The following is a 17,202-nucleotide window of genomic DNA, read 5'->3' as shown; positions in this document are numbered from 1 at the left end:
TGCTTCTATTCTTTATATTTTGAATATTTTGAGACCGTTTCAACTTTTTACAGACTTATTTTCAGACGGCAGAGGGAGGAGACTTATCAATAAACTCCTCCTAGTGATTTCTTTCTCTTTTACTCTTTCTTGGGCTTGTCCTCTCTAGAGCTCTGATACCATGTTAAATTTTGATTAACATGTTCTTTGCTTAGTACAATTACTTCAATATTCCATATGAGCCCATTTATCAATCCACATTATTTCCATTAACCATCACATAAGATATTATCATATTGACACTGGACAGTAACTGAAGAAAGAACATGAACGATAAACGCTAAAGACAAGCCAAGACAAAAGAACACAAGAATATGGCTCAAGCCAGGGACAAACCCTTGATCAATTCTTCTTATTATTATAATCAAATGTTCAGCAGCGAGAGAGAGAGAGAGTGCAATAATACAATGTCAAGATTGACATGCCAGATTGAAGATCTGGAATCACAATCCTTAGATAAATAAATGTCTACTCACTGTTGTAATTCTGAAGCAAACATATTTTTCCTTCAAGAGCTGGTGACATACTGCTGAAGAAGTTTAGGCTGGATAGGGCAACATGCAGTTCATCAAGTAGTTTCTATAAGCTGTCCAATCTGAACAATCGTCCACCTAGGTGCTGGAGATTAAGACTGCTGCTTGCTGCTCCTGGTTAGGATATGAGGCATATTGCTACAGACCTTATCCAAAACAACCTTCTACTGCTACGGCCTACCTCCAAGGCAATCTGTCCTCCCTCTGTTATATTTCTGAACTTAATTCAGCCCTCCACGTCAACTAGCCTTCACCAAATTAGGGCTGAGCCCCACCTGGGTATAATTGCCCTCTTGGCCCAATATCTAGCAAGATAAGGCCTGCGGCCTGCTTGAAGAAGGGTCCTGAAGGTACGGACTACCTGGGAGAGGGATTTCTCACCATAAAAACACACCCACACTCTTCAGTTCTTCCTGATGCCCGCAGCCAACCTCAGAGAAAACTCAGACATGCAATAGAAGATGACTAAGCCCAAAAAAAGTCCACAAATAAGCCCAGATTTGTCCCTAAGAAGCTCGGCCTTCTGCCTAAGGGACCCAGCCCATTGAACAGCCCTGTCATGACATTGCCCTAGCCCTTCTTCCTTCACTGGAAACACATTCCTTCTGCAGCTATTTCAGAGAGAAAGGATGTGTGTGTGTGATGATCAAATGATGATGGAGGGCACTCCCTTTTATAGGAAATGGAGAGGGGTTTCACTTGTAAAATTAACCCCAAGCCAACCTTGATAAATTATACATGAGATGGCTTAATTCAAAAATATATTTTTTCTTTATCCAAATATAGTGATCTTTAGGTCGATTTTTGTCCTTTCAAAAAGAGGAATTCAATGCCACAATTATCTTCTTCAAAAGAGTTGTCCAAAGTGGAATTTGGCCCTAGTTGCCAATTTTTGCAGTACCCAACATATTTAGAGACAAATTTTGTTGGCTGAAGCAAATTTGCAATGTCTTTTATAACCCAAGTTTGATAGTCGTTCCGTGATTTCTAGTTTTGATCTTATTTAATCTAGCTTTGTTTGCTTCCCACCATCTTGGTCTCTGATCAATTTTCTCCTTAAATTTTGTTGTTAATTGGTCTAATCAACAATCCAATTTTCAACATTTGAGCTTGGTTTTGACATAGGACTGTTGAGTCTAAGTTTGATTGAATGAAATTTGGTGATTGAAAAGAAGATCGATTTTGGTGCTATTTAATCTGTTGAATGTGTAAGTGTGATTGCAGATGTGAATGTGATCACCAGGAAGAGGTATAGTAGTTGAACAGAAGATGTGGGGGTGGCTAGATGTAGTGAATGATGATGTTGGATATGCTTCCCAATCATGTGGCTTATGAGACTAGTGGATTGGCAATTGATTGTGATGATGGAATAGGTAGGCATAAGAATGATGTTGGCTTGAATATTACAACGGTTGATGGTAACTGGTGCCAAGGATGAGTCTTTGTGTTGTATGGTGTTGATTTTCTAGCAGCAGACAAGACTAGAACAATTTTATTCCGGATAACTACTTACAATATTATAGTATTATAATTCATCTAAATTGTACATCAGAATATCCCAATCAAAGGTCAACCATTGACCACATTAAATGCCAAATCAAACTGAGTAAAAAAGAAAGAGAATCAACGATCTACTCACAAGTTTGTGTCTGGTCAAAGGGGCAAATTTCGGCCTGCTGTCAACTGTCAAAGTGTTGAAATTTGGCCTGCAACTCCACAGTCAAACTTTAGTCAAGCTTGCATCTTTTACCTCAGTCCAGAGTTCAATCAATGCCCATAACAAATTCATAAATTTGGTCAACAGATGGTCAATAATTCTAGAATAGTTCGGCCTCCAACCTTGGTCAAGAGTTCAGTCAAACAGCAGTGGAAATATCAACTCAACTTTTGTCAACATAGAGAACAGAGAAGTCAACTCTCTGGTCAAACAAATCTTCTTATTCTTCGCATGAGTGAGCAGATTCTCCTTCTGGAATAGGGTGAATGATGTGATGATGATGATGATCAAATGAGGTCAAACAAATGTCAATATATAAGAGTCACAACAGGCTTCAAATGGTGGGGCCGACCTATCAAGTTGAGGCCAACTTGGATGGCTAGAAAACAATATATTTTTCCTTTGACTTTGACAATGAAAATACCAACCGTAGCTACAATTTTCAACACTCCCTCTTAGCCAGGGAGGTACTTTTCATTCTCTCTCTCAACAGATGTATAAATTTCATCATAAGGAAAGGTACATAGCATCAAGGTCATCCCACAAGCCAAAACCAATGCATCAAGGTTAGAACCCAATAGACCATGGGATCAATCAATGTTGTTCATGAGGCCAAACTTTCCAACCATATGAAATGGTTTCTTAGTCAAGCACAATGACCCAAGAGAGTGCTCAAAAACAAAATTCCCAACCAAGTCCACTTGGTCTCTCAGTCAAACACAATGACTCAAGGAAGTAATAAGATCAAACTCTCTAACCACACTAATGGTCTCCTGGTCAAAACCAATGGCCTAAGGGAGGAATCCCTATCTCAATATCAAACTCCCCAACTGTGTAGTCAAACACAATGGCTCAAGGAAGTAATAAGATCAAACTCTCTAACCACACCAATGGTCTCCTGGTCAAAACCAATGGCCTAAGGGAGGAATCCCTATCTCAATATCAAACTCCCCAACTGTGTAGTCCCTTAGTCCATAACGCAAGGGGGGAACCTTGTAGTGTTGCAAACATTTGGATAACATCCCGATTTTATCTTGAAATCATGACTTTTTTGGCCTAGCCGATGTTTGTTGATTTTTACAGATATTTTGATGGTATCTTGATTTTGCTAATGTTTGCCGATTTTTATCGATATTTTCTTGATTTTCCCGATTTTTTGGTTTTTCAGACCCTTGCCAATTTTATCTTGATGTCGATGTTCGCAGCATTGGAATCTTGATCTCGATGTCAAAAGAGCCAATCTCCGTGACCAAATGGTCTCTCAGTCAAATACAATGACCTAAGGGAGAGTACTGAAAATCAATGTCCCTGACCAAACCAGCTGGTCTCTCGGTCAAACATAATGAACTAAGGGATCACTCCAAGCCTCAAAACCAACTTCCCGAACCATAATGGTTTCTTAGTCAAACTCAGTGACCCAAGGGAGTAACCAGAACCATCTTCTCAACCAAGCCCATGGAAGATTCATGATGCTCTACAATCAATGCTCTCTTTCTCTAAGAGGAATTCTTAGCAAGTCCAAGATTCTCCCGGAAGCAAGAAAACTTCATTTGGGATAGTGGCTTTGTCAAAACATCAACAACCTGCACATTGATACGCATGCATTTGAGCCTCACAACTCTTCTTTGGACAACATCCTCGATATAGTGACATGTGATCTCAATGTGCTTCAACCTGTCCTAAAAAAGCGGATTCTCGAAAGCTTCACATGACTTTGATTGTCACAATACATCACAGTCGATTTCAACACTTGATCAAACAAACCAACAAACAACTTTTGAAGCCAAATTGCTTCACAACAGGCTTGAATCTAGCTTAATCGGTATCTGCAAAACCATACAGTTGCAATTATTCATTAAAAACATATCTCAAACCATAATCAATGGTGCCACGTAGATATCTCGTTATATGTTTGACTGCAACCCAATGCACATGTAGGGCCTCAACTAAGAATCGCCTCAACGTGTTCACAACATAGCAAATATCAAGTTTGTTGTTAACCAGATAGTTCAATGAGCCATACATAGTAGGATCAACCAAGTCAGAGTTTGAGTCTTACAACTACAATTTTCTCGCCATGTGAGTGTCCAAGGACTTGTAGTCCATCATGTCAAAGTTTTCTGAAGGATCTTGCAAAGATTTCATCAAACTTCTCATAATGCATTAGACCCAAATCCTTCATCTCAAATTCACAAAATTCAGCTCCCCCTTATGCTAGACAAAGAGATCCTCAACCTTAGTCAGAAATCAAAATCACGGGCTCATTTTCAACAACGGATCAGCATCACTCATTGTAGAATCGAATAGCCATCAATTCGAGAGTACCATGCACAAGGTGTCTGACTTCATAGTCTTCTCCCTCTTACTGAGGTAATTCTTTGCTTTGTACTTCTAGCAATCTTCATCTTGTAAGTCACAACTGACATAGATTTAAACAAGCTTCAATCTCGCTAATCTTTCTTCTCCCTTCGAGTCTAGAGCTCATCCAATTCGATATCTCTCAACATAGTTTTCTTGTCATAAGATTTACTTTTTCCTTCCAATCTTTATCGACTGCCATAGTCTTGACAATGTTCATTATGTACTTCCAATCCTTACTAGGAAGCCATGGAAGAACAAATACAACCAAGCAAGATATGCAAAGACAAGAGACTAATAGTAAAAATAACAATAATAGTAATAATCAAGAAAGAGAGTTATAAAATACTTATCTTTTGAGAACATGTTGGCTCCCTCTTGATCATAGCCTTCTTACATCCAACTTGCCAATCAACCTCGTCCACATCATCACCATCATCATGTCATTCCTTCCTTGCAGGTGTTGATTTGGGGTGGCATCGGATGTGCTCTAGCCTTGAAAATTGGTGGAGAGGCTAAAGCACGTGAGATCTCCAAGACCCAGAAATGGTTTGGGCAGAATCTAACCAGTTTGGGAGATATTAAAATAATTAATATTTTTAATGGAGTTCCTAAGTCTAAACTTAGAAAAATAAAATATTAATGTGAATTAAGATAAAACTAGGTTAGAATGTTCCAAAAGTTATGGATCAAGCCAAATCTAATCTTAGCCATTGATTAGAGATTTACTTTTGGCCGTTGATGGACCAACGAGAAAAGTATAAGAGGAGGCTTGAAGGTCAGTTGGAGAACACACCGAGAGAGATCAAGAACTTGATTTTCTAGGGCAGGTTTGCTGAGGAAATTGAATGAAGTGATCTGAGTTGCAGCGGAGGGGTAGTGAATACATAGCAGAGAGGCAGGGTTAGTACTGGGAGGATCAATGCAGAAGCTGGGAGAGGTCCACGCAGAGGCAGCTAGAGGCCATGCAGAGGCAGCCAAAGGCCACGCAGAGGCAGCGAGGAGCTGCGCAGAGCCAAAGAGGGCCAACGTGTGAGACGCAGAGGCTCCAGAGGCTGACATAGAGCCCTGGAGGTGGATGCTGGGCTAGATAGGCTGACGTTGGGCCAGAGAGGCTGACACAGGCCCTAGAGGCAGCGCTGGGATATTTTCTTGGGACAGATTGGGGCTGGAGAGCTGGATAGGGTGACGTAGTCCCTATCAGAGTGACGCAGAGCAGCGGAAGCTGCATTGTTGCTGTGGGATCGTTCATCCGGTGATTTAGCCAGAATATCTGTCTCTGATTGAGAGGTACTACTTTCGAGGGCATTCTCTGTTGGGTGAGCCAGTATTATGAAAACTGCATAATAATAAAACCCTCTGAACAGCTGCACTGGTTTTCCGCATTGGGTTTTTTCGGGGACATTAGTCCAAAAACAACAATGTCACGTGTGGTTGTTTCTTTTAGTTGATGATTTGTATGTGTTGATATTGTACTTGTATTTATTTTCAGTATTTACATGGTAAATAGCTTGTTAAGTAACTGAACAAGTAAGAAGAAATAAATCAGATAGTACAGGAAGAATTTCTAATGAATAGACTTAGAAATTCCAACATGGTATCAGAGTGAGGTTGCAGATCATAGGATAACTGAAGGCATCAACCGAGCAAAGCAGCAACAGCAGAAACAACTGTGCTGAGTGATAGAAGTTGTTCCTAGCAGAAAGCAGCAAGGAAGGCGTGACGTAGAGAGCCTACATCATCAGTTCGAGCCAGGAGGAGGATCAACGCTGAGGCAGAGAGGAGCAGACATGACCTACGCAGTGCCGGTCAGCTTCCTCAGTCAGGAAGGGTCGACGTTGTTGCCAGGAGATGCAGACTGTGTCGGTGCCGAGATTGCACAGAGCCTAGAGGCTCTAACCTTCAGATTGCTGGGGCATAGGAGGTTATGGGTAAGTTACGGAGCAAAGCTAGTGGGGTACTTTGGTCAGAACAATACCTAATGGGGCAAGACCAAGGAGGAGGGAGTTGCTGCTGAGGATTTCTAGCCAAGAAATCTGGATTAGTGGTGCACTTGCACAAACGATCAGAGTGGGGCATCTCGACATTGGCTGAGGGGTTTCCAGGAGGGAACTAGAGGCTCAGAGGGAATCAAACTGAGAACTTCCAGACGGGAAGTTAAGATATTCAAAAGAGTCGAAAGAGGAGCAACGAAATGGCGGTGAATGGGCTAAGAGATCAGGGTAGATTGGATAGAGCTTCGAACTTTGTAGTCTAGAAGGCCAGGATCTTGTCCATTCTAGACAGGTATCGCATCAAACACTTCGTCTTGAAAATGATAGCGATCCCAGTTGACTCGGCTGAAAATGAGAAGTACGAGGAGGTAATGGCTAGGGCTAAGTGCATCATTCTTGACGAGGTCAAGGATCATGTGGTACCACATATTGCCGAGAAGGGCACAACAAATGAGATGTGGGATTCCCTGAAGAAGTTGTATCAGCATACTTCCGTGCAGAGGAAGATGCTTCTAGAAAATCAGCTGCGTCATACCAGATGCAGAGGGGAGAGAAGATAGATATGTTCCTCGAGCGATTGATAGAGATCTGGGACCAACTAACTTCCATAGGGGCCACGACAGATGAGGAGATGTTGGTGAGGACCGCATTAAACGCAGTCTCAGAGGATTGGGAGGTACTTGTCTAGAGCTTACTGGGCAGGTCGAGCCTTTCGGATTGGGAGGAACTATGGGCGACTCTTCATCAAGAAGAGATCAGATGGCTAACCAAGGCGGGAAGCAACGACAAGGGGGTTAGAATCAAGGAGGAGGAAGAGGAGGATGCTGCCCTAGCATCTGTGGGAGAGCAGGAGAAACAGAAAAAGGACCTCTCTAAGGTCAAATGCTTCCACTATGGGGAATTGGGTCACTACGCGAACCAATGTCCGAGGAAGAAGAGCAAGGGAGAGGCTTTTGAGACCAAGGCAGCGCCAGTGAGGGCGGAGAAAGAAGTGGAGATAGATGATGATTGTGCCATGAGTGCTCATGCGCCACTTGAGAGGAAGTGGGGAGACATCGAGCTGTAGTCAGACGGACTATAGGCGATGAGGGGCGGGATCCTCGAGGTACACAACCTCTTGGATTATACCTTGCTATGGGAGCCCCGAAGAGGAGTAGTAGGACTGGCAGATGTTGGTAGAGATGGATGTAGATGGAGTGATAGAGGGTGCTTTAGTGTAGGAGTCCCGGGGCAACGTGAGGTAGCAGTGCGAGATGCATGGAGTTGTTGCAGCAACGCAGACATCAGTAGAGGGAGCACTTGTCAGCGACAGAGGGAGCTTTAGCATCGGGAGTGTTTCTAGCCTAACAGAGATGTAAGAATTGGGAGGATTAGTTACTTACTTCTCAGTAACTGAGTTGCAGTGCAGCAGTTAGCAGTGGCAGTGCTATGGGCAGCACGATGCAACATGATGAGAGGGGATGTAGTGCAGATGTAGCAGTGGCAATGGCAGGGCCATGGGCAACAACACGAATGCAGAGGGAGCTGCCGTATGGATGCAGCAGTGGCAGTGGCAGTGGCAGGGCCATGGGTAGCAGTACATGATGTGGCAGTGCAAAGGACGTTAGGCAGGGAAGCCTAGCATCAGCATAGGGACCGATGCTGGATGATCAGGGTGATACTCAATGAGGAGTATTACTAGAGCACAATGCTCGCTAAGAGGGAGTGTTGATTTGGGGTAGCATTGGATGTGCTCTAGCCTTGAAAATTGGTGGAGAGGCTAAAGCACATGAGATCTCCAAGACCCAAAAATGGTTTGGGAAGAATCTAACCAGTTTGGGAAATATTCAAATAATTAATATTTTTAATGGAGTTCCTAAGTCTAAACTTAGGAAAAATAAAATATTAATGTGAATTAATATAAAACTGGGTTAGAATGGTCCAAAAGTCATGGATCAAGCCAAATCTAATCTTAGTCATTGATTAGAGATTTAATCTCGACCGTTAATGGACCAACGAGAAAAGTATAAGAGGAGGCTTGAGGGTTAGTTGGAGAACACACCGAGAGAAATCAAGAACTTGATTTTATGGGGCAGGGTTTGTTGAGGAAATTGAGTGAAGTGATCTAAGTTGCAGCTGAGGGGCAGTGAATACATAGCAGAGAGGCATAATTAGTACCGAAGGATCAACGCAGAAGCGGGGAGAGGTTGACGCAGAGCCAGCTAGAGGTCACGTAGACGCAGCCAGAGGCCACACAGAGGCAGCCAGGAGTTGCGCAGAGCCAGAGGGTCAGCACATGAGACGCAGAGGCTCCAGAGGCTGATGCTGGGCCAGATAGGCTGATGCAGGCCCTAGAGGCAACGCTGGGAGATTTTCGTGGGACAGATAAGAGCTGGAGAGCTAGATAGGGTGATTCAGCCCCTATCAGAGTGACGCAGAGTAGCGGAAGCTGCATTGTTGCTGTGGGATCGTTCATCCGGTGATTTAGCCGGAATATCTGTCTCTGACTGAGAGGTACTATTGTCGAGGGAATTCTCTGTTGGGTGAGCCATTTATGGCACCCAGGTTGTATTATGAAAACTGCATAATAATAAAACCCTCTGAATAGTTGCACTGGATTTCCTGCATTGGGTTTTTCCGGGGACATTAGTCCAAAAACAACAGTGTCACTTGTGTGCTTGTTTCTTTTAGTTGATGATCTATATGTGTTGATACTGTACTTGTATTTATTTTCAGTATTTACATGGTAAATAACTTGTTAAGTAACTGGACAAGTAGGAAGAAATAAATCAGGTAGTATAGGAAGAATTTCTAATGGATAGACTTAGAAATTCCAGCAGCAGGAGCTAGGGTTTCTTCTTTGAGCGGAAGCAATCACTCCTAGGGTTTTGTCCATAAACCATATTGTTTTACTTATCCTAGCCTTGTTGCTTACACAAGGGTCTTCAAATTTTTTATTTTCAATTTCATATTCAAATGTCAAAACCCTAGATTTGTCGTGTACTTTACACTAGTCATGGAACTCATCACCAATTCATCAACTGATTGTCCTTGGTCCAGGTAATTCTTGCTTTCTCATTGTAGAACCAAAAATTAGGTCTTCATTTCAGTTTGCAAGGAATAAATTCAAGTACCCTTACCATCAGTGAATGCAAGGTCTTCCACACCAGCACATATGTCATCAAATCTTTAAAAACTAAGAATCTTTGGCAACAACAAGTCCATCCAATACCCTGGTCTGTTATGATGGGACAATGCCAGATCTGTACGTGACGTTGATCTTGAAAAGGGAATCGGCCTCATTGTAATCAAGATTCCGTCATCAAATTGTGTTATGATAGTGATTTCCTTCTTTCAAGACTGATCATCCAACAATCATAATATAGACATCATTTTCTGAATATCCTTTCTTACAGCTCGAATTGTAATGATGTTATTTCCTCTTGTTATACAACTTTCGTATCACAACATTTCCTTGAAGACTATTCATGAAGAGACTTCTTCATACCTGCCCCCTTTAAAGGTTTCTACAAGAATACCTTATGGTCTCATTTCAATTTTCAAGATATACTGTACTCATAGATTTTACAGACCTCAACTTTGGTCTTCACGAACAGAGTTCCTTAACAAAGGAATATTGAGATCCAGGAATCTTTCAAATAAAGATCATAGATCAATGTTGCACGAAGCGGGAGCGAAGCGGAAGCGCGGAGCGCGGAAGCGTCATTTTCCAAAAATCTAGGAAGCGAAGCGTCCGCGGAAGCGTCTGCTATATATATATATTTTTTTATATTTTTTTGCATTTATACTCAAAACAAACATCCCAAATACCAAATTAATTGTAGAAGACATGAAAACATGCATATTTTTGCATAAATCAAGATAGATATGGCATCCATGATTCCATTGTAGTTACTAGTATGTACAACAATCATCTATATTCTAGCTATTACAAACATACATCAAATTTTTAAGCATTACATGAATTTAGCAATTCAATTGTAAAATTAAATGGGAAAATTTTGATTTAAGCATTACATAATATCATCGAAACTCTGAAGTGCCTTGATCGAATTTCTATGTATGTGATGCAAAGTCCTTATCCTTGTAATATCATTGTTATGCGTCAAGATTTTGACAGTGAAACCTTCTCACCGAACCCTTATCATTGAGACTGTGTTAGGTACAAAGATCTTCTTATTGTGATGAAAACTTTCTCACTGTTGTGATACCAAATTTGTATCACTGTAGTTATACCAAAATCTATTGATGACTGTTCTTACTGTTGAGGCACCAAGACTGTGGTAGCACAAAACCTTTAATCTGCATTACCTTACTGTGGTACCCAAATTTTATTTCAGAGATAATTCGAGTTTCTGTGACTGCATCACTGCACTGAAGTGTGATCACTGTAATATCACCGAAGTGTGATCACTGTAATAGCATCGAAATCAAGGTAGCATCGAAACTGTGATAGGAATAACATTGAGTCACTGTAATACATAACAGAACTGTCTCCATTGCAATCCGCATTCATTGTGATACATAACAAAATTGAACCCAATCTTCAACGCAATCTTCTATGAGATCCGAGATAGTAATCTCAGTCATATCACCAAAACTGCTCTCTAAAATCCTTACCCGAATCCCAGGAAGCGCATTAAAATTTTGGAATCGCGCTTCGGAAAAAATGGAATCGCGCTTCCTAGGGCGCTTCCGGAACGCTTCCGTACGGGACGCGATTCCGGCCTAGGATCCGGGGGGGGGGGGGGGGGGGGGGGGGCGCTTCCTGCAACACTGTCATAGATAGTACATACCTCTTAAGCATTGGCTTCACTGGTTTTCTTGTAGGTCTATATTCCCATGACTGATTCATCACTGTAAATCACTTTAATTGTGGCATCAGTTCTTCAGTTTCAGTAGCCATAAGAGAAAATCTCTTCCAATCCAAAAACATTCTTTCCTTTGATGTGCAACAGAGTTTGTGGCAACAAATGTCGATGCTGCTTAACCTTTGTAACCTTAACATCCAGACTTTGCATTTTTCATATCATATCAGTCATGAATAGATGCATACATGACTGTCTTATATAATGCATCTCACATTCCAGAGGTTCTAGGAGACATTAACCTTCATACTTAATCTTTCGAACTAGAAACCTCTTTAGTTCCTTTACCAAAGTGAAAACAAACGTCAGAAAACTTTAATACATTTCGGATGACTCCTTCTCTGACCTGTACTTTTAACCTTGAAGAGGGACTCGGCCTCTCTTCACTTGAATGGACTTCTGTGACAGTGATCCCTTTTACTTTGTTTTCAAAAAAGAACTGAGCATCTCTTACTCAACATGTCATAATACAACATCATCATATTTTAATATCATTGCCATATCAAATCATCGAAGTATGGATGTCTGTTCTCGAGGGTTTCTTACTGATCTAGTGAGTTCCTTCAATCTTCACGAGATAGGAATCTTGTACAGATCATGTCAAGACAGAGCTAAAAAAAATATCACTGAGACTTCAGAATTTATGACAATACATACCTCACATGTCAGACTTCAGATCTTATTGCAACTTGGATCTCGTTAGTACAAAGGTCTCTTTAAATTTCTTCGAGCTGCCTTCTTGAAAGGAACCTTAGTTTGGCTCCTTGTCTAGGTTTCATAACCTTTCATTATGTATAGAACAAGGATCTTTTAAGCTAACATCATATTTACTTCTGAATCAATTTGAGAATTCGGCTTCTACAAAAAAATGAGATTAAGACTTTAAGCTTCATGGAGATTGGTAATTCGTGCTCCTCTGAAATTACACAGCCTCTATCCTTGTAGTTTTATGAGATGACTTTAGACTTTCGCTCTGGTTCAATATTTCAGACTTTTATCACTTGTGACAATAAGAGACTTGTGACCTATTGATGGTCTTCAAGGTCCTTTTTATAGATTCTGGCTCTGCTGGATTTCTTGCTTATATGGAGACTTTGTCCCAACCATAGTCCTGAGACTACTTGGCCCATAAGCTCTGAGATTTTTGGTGCCGCTAGAACAGAGGTAATTTCGGCCTCTTCAAATCTCAAATGATGTTCAACAAGAATTTCGGCCTTACTGAGACCTGGTCTGAGGAATCATAAGACTTTAGTCTCCATGTAATTTTCTCAGATTTTCAGACTATCTGAGGCTATTTTGAACATTTTCCTGAGGCTTTTGGTCAGATAGCTCAACCTTAAGGACAGAGCTCAATTTTGAAATGTATTAGGGCTTCTGGGGCAAACAGAAATGACTCTATCTTCAGGGCCGCCTCATGTGTAGATGATCAATCTTTTTCAAATGTAGGGTAGGTTTTCTTCAAGAGTGATCTCATGCTCTTTTCTTTACCATAGGCTCTGATACCATGTTCATTTTCTAGTAGCAGACAAGACGAGAACAATTTTTTTCCAGATTCTACTTCCAATGATACAATTTTGACTTCTTTAGAGCATTCCAATCATTAAGCAGTTACACTTTGAAAATTTCAACCATTAACTTCTGTAGAGCAATAGAGATCACAGTAAAAACAATAAAACAAAAGACACTAAAATTTCTTGGGACAAATCCCAAGGGGGAAACCCGGTAATCTTTCCTTATGAGAGAGAGAGCAATTCATCCAAATTATACATCAGAATATTCCAGTCAAAGGTCAACCATTCACCACATTAAATGCGAAGTCAAACTGAGTCAAAAAGCGAGAGAGAATCAATGATCTGCTCACAAGTCTGTATCTGGTCAAAGGGCCAAATTTTGGCCTGCAGTCAGCTGGTCAAAAGGCCGAAATTTGGTCTGCAACTCCACAGTTAAACTTCGGTCAGACCTCCATCTTTTACCTCAGTCAAGAGTTTGGTCAATGCCCAGAACAACTACTTAAATTCTGTCAACAGATTGTCAATAATTCCAGAATAGTTTGGCCTCCAACCTCAGTCAAGAGTTCAGTCAAACAGCAGCAGAAATAACAAGTCAACTTTGGTCAACACAGAGAACAGAGAAGTCAACTTGCTGGTCAAACAGATCTTCTTCGTACGTGTGAGCAGATTCTCCTTGTGGAACAGGTCGAATGATGTGATGATGATGATGATCAAATGGGGTCCAACGAATGTCAATATATAGGAGTCACAACAAGTGGGTTTTGACCTTGGGTGAAACCCCTTCAAATGGTGTGGCCAACCTGTCAAGTTGAGGTTGACTTGGAAGGCTAGAAAACAATATATTTTTCCTTTGAATTTGACAATGAAAATACTGATCGCAGCTACAATTTTCAGCACAGGGGACAGCAGATAGCAAGAGACGATGATTGGGTATAGCTACAGGGTGGAGGGTAGGATAAATTGTGGATAGAATGAAAGATTGATGGCTAGGAAATGACGGTGGGGTGGCAGTTGGGTAAATGGTAGTAACAACAGTTGCCTAGGAAGCAACAGGGGCACTGAAGATAGACAACACAGTGGCTGTTGCCGAGTCCAACTTGATGAATGGTGGCTTGTCTAAAGAATAGCCATTCGATAATGTGTATGGAGGATTTCCCACTTATATGGTAGATGGAACTGCCACAAATCGGCCTAATAAGAGACATGATACACTGTAAGAACCACAATTGTTGCTTTTACGAATAAGTGATAATTTAGCATCTTGTTCCTTTGTGGGATTTCAGCAAGTACATATTGCTCATTTGAGGTCTTTTCTTCGGTACACTTGAATATTCTGTTTTACTTGAGATCACTAGAGATGTCTCCCTGAGTCTAGTAAGCACTAGCTTGAAGTGAAAGGGACTGTACAAGGTGATATTGGCACTTTCCCTATATGTTTCATTCGACTCCTTCCAGTTTCAAGTGATTGGTCTTAAGTTGCATTTTGGGTCTTTTATGTCCTCGAGGCTATTGGAGGCTCCTCGACAGCCCACATTTTTGGTAAAGAAATATTAATACTAAAGGAATCAATTGCTTGAAAAGGTTGAAAAAAGAGGTATCTTTACTTCATTGTGGTTGCAGGATAAAATGTGCAACCATGCTGTCAGTATACATTTGCAACATCATGAGCTGCATAGTTATCCAGATCTGTCAATGACTGCATCTGCTGCATTGACTATGCTAGCTTTTGTGCAACGGTAGAAGATGCCTATCCTTTTAAAACGAACTATTTTTTTTCCTCACAAAATGATACTTTTTATGGTCAACGTGAGACATGCATGTGCTACTAATAAGTTGGCCATGAATATATCATGTAGATGTGTGCTTTCTGGAGTGTAAGCCCTCCTGTATTTGCTAGTCGTTTTTCTTCTGTTTTGTTCATCTCCGCTTAGTTTAGCTTTCAGGCCAAAAGGTGGAAAAGGTATCGAGTTCATTCCCCATTGTAGTTGATGCCCTGTTTTTCTTTTGCTTCTGCTCTTATGAAACTAAATTTTATTGATCCTTAACTTCATCTAAGTTATTTTATTTGATTCCCTTTCTGCTGAATTAAGGATGGTATCAAGTGGAATTCTTTCAGTAATTTCTTATTGTATCTGCTATTTTGTATGTTACTTTGATGCAGCTACCTTATCGAGAAGGGGCATCTCTTGCAGACATATTTGGTCATTTGGAAATGAACAGGTTTGCTTCAAAAACTCAAATAAAATGTGGTTATTTATTCTAATTTCTAGGTAGTAAACTTTTTATAGTTTCCTTATTTTAATTGACTTCACAATAATTGGCTTCAGAGAAATAGCTGGTATTGCTGAATATAGCATTGGTCAGTCGACGTTGGAGACAATTTTCAATCATTTTGCCGCAAACCAGTAAGGAAGCTTAAGTTTCAACTTAGGCTTTTAATGTTGTAGTACAAAACGTTAGTTATATCTTATGTGTCGTCTAGCTGCAAACATTTTCAGGATGAATATAGAATATGTGATTTTGTAAAAAGTAGAGGTTAATTTGATTTTTGACAACTAAACAGGATAATGTGAGATATATGTAATATAGTGGCCCCTCAAATGCTTATGGATAGTGAAGACCTGCATTAGACATAATCTGTACCTTTTATGCTTCTATTGCATTACCAGATTTGCAGCTCATATCTTGGCATTTGGCAGTGAAAAGCTTTTTGACAATAAAAATTTTGTAGCTTCTGGAATTTCTGTTAACCCGGATTCTATACCTGCACTTCTTGTATTACTACTCAAATTAGAGATCTTCAGGTAATGAAAAGGAAATCAGATCAGGAACACAGCAATTGGTCTTTCAATTTGTACACAATTAAGATGTACATAAATTCTACATTTACGTGAGGAGCTCCTGTACTCTATATATGTATTTGAAGTATAATCTAGTCACCCACACATGCTATCTACAAGAATACAAAGGATAACCACTTGCATTGCCTTGTTAGCTACGGTGCAGTCTACTCAATTGTAGTCTTTTGTCATCGAGAAATTAGAAACGAGAAATTCTCTATGGAAGATTTTGTAAGTGAACTTATTTGTAGTTTTCAATGAAATAAAAAAGGGCCATATTTATTAATTTTTGAATAATTGTCTTATATGTACATAAAATTAATAAGTTAAGGGATCCGGCCTTCTGGGGTACAGGATCTACGGATCCGATCTGCCTAAAGACATCCAAGAACCGGCACGTGGCGTATTTATGTTTGCTAGAAACGGATGTTGAAATCTGGAAACGGATCCCGCGTCACTTTTCCGGATTTTTAAGTTTTTTGCCATGCGGTTTTTACTTTGTTTTCGTGGTGTCTGTGGGAATCACATTTGGGTCTCATGTAGACGTAGAGTACATAGTTCTGCAGAGTTTTTTATTTTCTTTCTTGACACTGGAACGACAGCAGACAAAAAAAGCAAGTGATTCATTGAAAGAGTAACCTTTGTGATTCATAGATAGAGTAACCTCTGGGGCAGCAGAAGACTTTATATTCTCCCTAATATTGGCATTTTTGTGCTCTTATTTTTAATTTAGTTAGTTTTGACTTATAAATTGGAATTTTAACATATATATATTTTTTCCTTCTGATTTTTATTAATTAATTTAAAATTTAAAATGATATATAAAATTTATGCAAATTTCAAATATATATATATAGATAGATATATATAAAATTTTAAATTTAGTTTGTCTTAATAATCTTAAAATATAGGTGTGTGGGTGTAAACTAATGATGGTGTTTTATGAATGCAAACTTAAAAAACAACAATTTGTTAATTTGAAGAGATAATTAAAGATGAACTTGAATATATGGTAAAAGCACAAAATGTATGAAAATGATTTAGCTTTAATATATAAAAAAATATATCAATATATAATTTATTTACAAAGTTTGAGTGTAACAATGAGAAATTTATTTGTTTTTTCATGCAAATATAATGCATATATATTATATTCCCATCGATGCTAACTTTGAGTAGGTAAGCAAAGGAATTCTGCTACAAAACTTATTTGTTTTTTCATGCAAATATAATGCATATATAGTATATTCCCATCGATGCTAACTTTGAGTAGGTAAGCAAAGGAATTCTGCTACAAAACTTTTAAAATTGTAGAGAATACATTATCACATTTTTCAAATTT

General features: G+C 39.8%; 1 protein-coding gene across 9 annotated transcripts in view; it reads left to right on the top strand.

The window, feature by feature from the left end:
- Positions 1–15,770, top strand: part of ABCA1 (ATP-binding cassette A1) — a 380,643-nt gene extending 364,873 nt beyond the window's left edge. For all 9 annotated transcript variants that reach the window (XM_089432768.1, XM_089432767.1, XM_089432762.1 and 6 more), the window contains 2 exons: positions 15,182–15,240; positions 15,348–15,770. In XM_089432768.1, the coding sequence (XP_089288894.1) occupies positions 15,182–15,240; positions 15,348–15,429 (141 nt within the window). In that variant the 3' untranslated portion in view covers positions 15,430–15,770. The remainder of the gene's footprint in view (positions 1–15,181; positions 15,241–15,347) is intronic.
- The last annotated feature ends 1,432 nt before the right edge of the window (positions 15,771–17,202 follow it).

This window comes from Pinus tabuliformis, chromosome 5_1 (genome assembly GCF_031772625.1).
Source record: "Pinus tabuliformis cultivar Carrire ecotype Pingquan chromosome 5_1, CPIR1, whole genome shotgun sequence".
NCBI lineage: Eukaryota > Viridiplantae > Streptophyta > Pinopsida > Pinales > Pinaceae > Pinus > Pinus tabuliformis.
This window is presented reverse-complemented; position numbering and strand designations above follow the sequence as displayed.